Here is a 7,500-nt window from a genome sequence, read left to right as displayed (position 1 = left end):
AATGCATGGAAACTTATAGAACTAAAAAGTAAGATAGAAAATGCAGAACAAAAGATTATACAATCAAAAGAAAATGAAAAACGGGACTTGGAAGAAAAAACCCTAATAAATATCAAGCAAAACCCCAAACTATTATACTCATACGCAAAAAGATGAATAAAAGAAGAATAGAAATTGGCCCTCTAAGAATTGAAGGGAGATTAACGAATGAAAAAAAGGAAATTTGCAACATATTGGCAGAACGATATAAGAGAGAATTCACCCCTAGAATAGATAATGAAGATAATGATATAGAAGTAAGGGACGAAAATAGTGAATATTTAGCTGACATAGATATTAATGAAGCTGATATTGTGTAGGCTATTAATGCAATTAAAAATGGAGCTGCAGCAGGGCCTGATGGAATTCCTGCTATATTGTTGAAGAAAGTAGTTCATTCTATCGCAAAGCCACTTGCAATATATTAAGACAAAGTGTAGATACAGGCAAGATTTATGATGAGCACAAATTATCATATATTACCTCTACTTTCAAAAGTGGATCAAGACTAGAGGCAAGTAATTATAGGCCTGTGAGTCTAACATCACATATTATGAAAGTGTATGAAAGAGTAATGAAGAAAAATATTATGAAACATTTAATAAAAAATAATTTGTTTAATATAGGACAACATGGTTTCGTACACGGAAAAAGTACACAAACCCAATTGTTAGTCCACCGTGAGAACATATTCAAAAATATGAAAAGCGGAAATGAAACAGATGTGGTTTATCTAGACTTTGCAAAAGCTTTTTACAAAGTAGACCATAATATATTAGCGAAGAAAATTAGAAATCACAATATCGTGGATAAAGTAGGAAGATGGTTAAAAGAATTTTTACACAACAGACAACAGATAGTTATTGCAAACAATGAGAAATCGGATGAAGCCAAGGTAATATCCGGTGTGCCACAAGGTACGGTGTTAGCTGCAATACTGTTTGTTATTATGATTGAAGACATAGACAGTAATGTTAAGGATTCGGTAGTGAGTATTTCGCTGATGACACAAGAATAAGTAGAGAAATTACTTTGTAGCTGAGGTAGGAACGCTCTACAAAGAGACCTTAAAAACAAAGTATATTGATTGGGCAGAGGTAAAATAGGATGGTATTTAACTCTGATAAATTTGAATCAATCAAATTATGGAGACAGAGAAGTTAAGCTATCTGCATATAGGGGACCTAAATATGAGACAATCACAAATAAGGAAGCAGTTAAAGACCTTGGTGTGATGATGAATAGGAACATGTTATGCAATGATCAAATAGCAATTCTTTTGGCAAAATGTAAAGCAAAAATGGGAAGGGTGTTTGTTACGGCACTTCAAAACAAGAAAACTGAACACATGATTATGCTTTATAAAACATATGTTCGTAGTCCACTTGAATATTGCAATATTCAAGTGTACAAAGCTCCTTTACAGCTAGAATAGAAGAAGTTAAGGACCTTGACTACTGGGAAGGACTACAATCCTTTGAATTATATAGTCTAGAAAGGAGAAGAGAACGCTACATGATAATTCAGGCATGGAAACAGATAGAAGGAATAGCAGAAAACATCATGGAACTAAAAATATCAGAAAGAGCAAGCAGAGGTAGATTAATAGTGCCCAAAACTATACCATGAAAAATAAGGAAAGCACACAGGACATTAATCCACTATGCACCAGCATCGATAATGCAACGTCTAATCAATGCGTTGCCAGCTCATCTGAGGAATATATCAGGAGTGAGCGTAGATGTGTTTAAGAATATGCTCGACAAATATCTAAACTGCATCCCAGACCATCCTAGATTGGAAGATACAAAATATACCGGAAGATGTACTAGCAACTCTCTGGTAGACATTAGAGGTGCCTCACACTGAGGGACCTGGGGCAACCCGAACAAACTGTAAGGTCTGTAAGGTCTGTAAGGTCTGTAAGGTCTCTCTCATACTTACAGCATCGGCCATCCGACACCTTCGTGATTGTGGGATCTTCGCAAGCAGCAATACCAAATTGACAATCGTTGCCGTAAGTCTGACCATTGCTTCCACAGACAGGATCGTAAATGAATGGACACATCTGAGGACACTCAGGTTCTACGGCGCCTCCTGCTGGAGTGGAAGATATGTGCATGAGAGAGTAGATATTCGTGTGAGAGTGTAATATATGTATGACAGGTATTAAGGGACTTAGTGTTATATATATTATATATTATATATATATATATATATATATATATATATATATATATATATATATAATATATATATATATATATATATATATATATATATATATATGATATATATATATATATATATATATATATATATATATATATATATATATATATATATATATATATATATATATATATATATATATATATATATATATATATATATATATATAATATATATATATATTATATATATATATATGTATATATATATATATATATATATATATGATATATATATATATATATATATATATTATATCATATATATATATATACATATATATATATATATATATATATATTATATATAATATATATTATATATATATATCTATATATATATATATATATATATATATATATATATATATATATATATATATATATATGACTGGTAAAAGTGTTCTGTAACAACAGAATTCCATCTAATAAAGGAGCCCATAAAAACACCAAAAGGGATTGACATCGGACATCGTCGACGCAGTGTTCATTCAAACCAACGCTTAAGAAGATTAAAGGAAGTTATCAGCAGGGGTGACCTAAATTGCTTACTTGTGGAAGAATCTCTTGGTATAAATACACCACCTTTTCTGTAAACTTTTTCTCATTCATATACCTGAAGAGAGAGACAGCAGTCCTCTGAAATATAGTACTTTTCTCTCATACATTTTGGTGTTTTTATGGGCTCCTTTTATTAGATATATAATATATAATATATATATATCTATATATATATATATATATATATATATATATAGTTATATATATATATATATATATATATATATATGATATATATAGTATATATATATACTATATATATATATATATATATATATATATATATACTATATATATATATATATCATATATATATATACTATATATATATATCTATATATATATATCATGATATATATACATATATATATATCCTATATATATCTATCTATATATATATATATATATATATATATATCTATATGTATATATAGATATATATCGTATATATATATATCCTATATATATATATATAGGATATCTATGTCTATATATATATAACATATATATCTATATATATATATAATCTAGTATATATATATGTCATATATATATTATAGAGGTATATATATATATATCGATATCTCTATCTATATATCTATATTATATATATATATATATATGTCTCAATCTATATATCATATATATATCTATATATATATATATATATATATATATATATATATATTATATATATATATATATATATATATCTATATATATATAGATAACAATATATATATTATACATATCTATATTATATCTATATGATATATATATATATATATATATATATAATATATATCAATATATATATATATATATATATATATATATCTATATATATATATATACTATAATACATATATATATATATATACTACTATATCTAGTATATATATATATGTATATACTATATATGGATACTATATATATATATCTATATATATATATAGTATATATATATATATATCTAATATTATATATATATATAATATATATATCTATATATATCTATATATATATATATAGTAATATATATATATCTATATATATATATATTATATATATATATATCTATATTATATATATATATATGTATATATATATATATCATGTATATATATATTATATATATATATATATATATATATATATATATATATATATATATATATATATCTATATATATATATATATATATATATATATAATATATATATATATATATATATATATATATATATCTATATATATATATATATACTATATATATATAGATATATTCTTTCAATAGGGACACTCCCGATGCCCTTTAAGATCTAGTTTAGCTCCGGTAGGGAGCAAGGTGAGAAGGGGTGGGAAGGGGTGGCATGTAAAAAATAACAGAAAATAACTTGTATAATAATGTCTAATCAATCATTTTTGAGGTAGCTGAGATGAATAGTGACACTCCCAATGCACTTTAAGTCGTAGTTCAGCACCCGTGGGGGTGGGGGTCGGGTGCGAGAAGGGGTGAAAAATACAGTATTTATTGTTAGTTCTGGTTGGCCTGAAGTTGGTCCAGTTATGTAGAAATCTCTGCTTTCAATGGGAATTTTTCCTAGTTTTCTGATCTATGCTGCAGAGTTGAGCCTTCGTCCATTCGACTATTCCTGCGCTGTATCTGATTACTGGCACTGCCCATGTGTTTATGGCTTTTATCATATTTCCTTCGTTGAGTTTTGACTTGAGTATCGCCTTGAGTCTCTGCATATATCTTTCCTGATCGTGTCCTTCATCTCTTGGTGTTTTATATCCCCTCCTTCCATTATTCCCAGGTATTTGTTTCCTGTCTCATCTATATGTTTGATGTTGCTCGCATCTGGTAGCTTTATTTCTTCAGTTCTCGTTACTTTGCCCTTTTGTATGTTGACTAAGGCACATTTTTCTATTCCAAACTCCATCCTGATGTCCCCAGATACAATCCTTACAGTCTGGATTAGGGTATGTATTTCCTTGATGCTCTTACCATACAGCTTGATGTAGTCCCTGAACATCAGAAGGTTGATTCTGTTGCCTCTTTTCTTGAGTTGGTACCCGGCATCCCTCTTCAGTAGTACTTTTGGCATGTGAATCACGGCTACTACGAAGAGTAGTGGGGGCAGTGAGTCGCCCTGGAAGATCCCTCTCCTGATATTAACCTCTGCTAGTCTTATTCCAGAGCTTGTAAGTAATGTATTCCAGTTAGGCATTGTAGCTGATGGTGTTTTCCTCTGCCCCATATATTTTCAGGCATTCTATTAGCCATGTGTGGCGTATCATGTCGAACTCTTTCTTATAGTCTATCCATGCCATGCTTAGGTTGGTTTTCCTTCTCCTACTGTTCTTCATTACCATTTTGTCTATCAGGAGCTGGTCTTTTGTGCCCCTACACTTCCTTCTGCAGCCTTTCTGTTGGTGGGGGATGGGGTTTGTCTCCTCTAGGGAATTGTATAGCCTTTCACTGATGATACCTGTTAGTAACTTCCACATTACTGGTAGGCAGGTGATAGCCCTGTAGTTACTGGGCTATAATTCCCTTACTCTTGTCTTTTTGTACTAAGGATGTTCTTTCTGGTCATCCATTTGGGTGCATGGTGATTTGAGATACAATGCTGGAGTTTTTCTGCTATTCGTGGGTGTAGGGCCTTGAAGTTTTTGAGCCAGTATCCATGGATTTCATCGGGACCTGGGGCTTTCCAGTTTGGCATTTTCTTTAGTTCGTGTCTGACTGTGTTTGTCGTGATCTCTGTGAATCTTTGTTTTATTCTCCCTGTTTCTTCTTCCTTGACTTCCTGGAGCCATGTTGCATGTTTTTTGTGTGATACTTGAATCGGCTTCAGGAATTTCTTGGGGGTTGTCTTCCCCTCTTAGTTGGCTGTATAGTCTTTTCTGGTTTGTTCCGAATAGTTTGTTCTGATGGTATCCCTTATTTCTGTTCATTTACCGTTGGATCTTATGTGCTTCGGCCTTAAGCCTCTGTTTTACATCTTCTATTGTGTTGTTTAGTCCCCTCTCTTGTACTTTGTATTTCTCGTTCAGTTCCTCCCTTGTTTTCTTGCTTCTTAGCCTTTTTTCTGCCATCTCTTTCAGTTTACTCAAGTCAGATCTCATCACCATGATTTGCTTTTCCTGGCGCCCTTTCCAAGGAGATTGCTGTTTTGGTTTCTGTTGGGTTGGTTGTGCTGTTGGTGTTGGTGTTCGAATCCCCATCAGTTCTGCTACTAATCTTTCTCCTGCATATGCCAAGTTAATTGTTTCTATGATACTGGTGGTATGTATTATGCCCATTATTTCATTGAGCTCACTTGTTTTCTTACTTAATTTCTTGGTGTTGTAGGCTTTCATGGAGCGGATCTTTGTTCTCTCTGTATCTGGCTCCATCCATTGTCTAATCTTTTCTACCCATCCCGTCCTCTCTGTTACTTCGTCGGTGTTTCTTCGTGTGTCGTTGTTTGATACCTCATCATCCCTGTCGTCTTCTGTGGCATCGTCTCTCAGTTCGTCTACGTGCATTATTATTATTATTATTATTATTATTATTATTATTATTATTATTATTATTATTATTATTATTATTATTATTATTATTATTCTATTTATTTATTTTTTTTTTTTTTTTGCTCTATCACAGTCCTCCAATTCGACTGGGTGGTATTTATAGTGTGGGGTTCCGGGTTGCATCCTGCCTCCTTAGGAGTCCATCACTTTTCTTACTATGTGTGTTATTATTATTATTTTTTTTTTCCTCTATCACAGTCCTCCAATTCGACTGGGTGGTATTTGTAGTGTGGGGTTCCGGGTTGCATCCTGCCTCCTTAGGAGTCCATCACTCTCCTTACTATTTGTGCCGTTTCTAGGATCACACTGTTCTGCATGTGTCCTGGAGCTACTTCAGCCTCTAGTTTTTTCTATATATTCCTTTTCAGGGATCTTGGGATCGTGACTAGTGCTCCATAGATTATGGGTACGATTTCCACTGGCATATCCCATATCCTTCTTATTTCTATTTTCAAATCTTGATACTTATCCATTTTTCCCTCTCTTTCTCTTCAACTCTGGTGTCCCATGGTATTGCGACATCAATGAGTGATACTTTCTTCTTGACTTTGTCAATCAACGTCACGTCTGGTCTGTTTGCACGTATCACCCTATCCGTCCTGATACCATAATCCCAGAGGATCTTTGCCTGATCGTTTTCTATCACTCCCTCAGGTTGGTGCTCGTACCACTTATTACTGCAAGGTAGCTGATGTTTCTTGCACATGCTCCAGTGGAGGGCTTTTGCCACTGAATCATGCCTCTTTTTGTACTGGTTCTGTACAAGTGCCGGGCATTCGCTTGCTATGTGGTTTATGGTTTCATTGTTCGTATTGCACTTCCTACATATGGGAGAGATGTTATTTCCGCCTATCGTTCTTTGAACATATCTGGTTCTTAGGGCCTGATCTTGTGCCGCTGTTATCATTCCTTCAGTTTCCTTCTTTAGCTCTCCCTCTGTAGCCATTGTGTGTGGTCATCGCTGGCTAGTTCTTTAGTCTGTCTCATGTATTGTCCGTGCATTGGTTTATTGTGCCGTATTCCCTGTTTCTGCTGTCTTCTCCTGTCTCTGTAGTATGTTTCTGGGTCTTCGTCTACTTTTATTAGT

The 7,500-nt window shown here is 32.3% G+C and overlaps 1 protein-coding gene across 1 annotated transcript in view; it reads right to left on the bottom strand.

Annotated features, from left to right (window-relative positions):
* Window positions 1-7,500, bottom strand: part of LOC135226682 (agrin-like) — a 45,397-nt gene that overhangs the window by 22,721 nt on the left and 15,176 nt on the right. Inside the window, exon 8 of the mRNA XM_064266391.1 lies at window positions 1,984-2,139. Within this exon, the coding sequence (XP_064122461.1) occupies window positions 1,984-2,139 (156 nt within the window). The remainder of the gene's footprint in view (window positions 1-1,983; window positions 2,140-7,500) is intronic.

Source organism: Macrobrachium nipponense, chromosome 15 (genome assembly GCF_015104395.2).
Source record: "Macrobrachium nipponense isolate FS-2020 chromosome 15, ASM1510439v2, whole genome shotgun sequence".
NCBI lineage: Eukaryota > Metazoa > Arthropoda > Malacostraca > Decapoda > Palaemonidae > Macrobrachium > Macrobrachium nipponense.
This window is presented reverse-complemented; position numbering and strand designations above follow the sequence as displayed.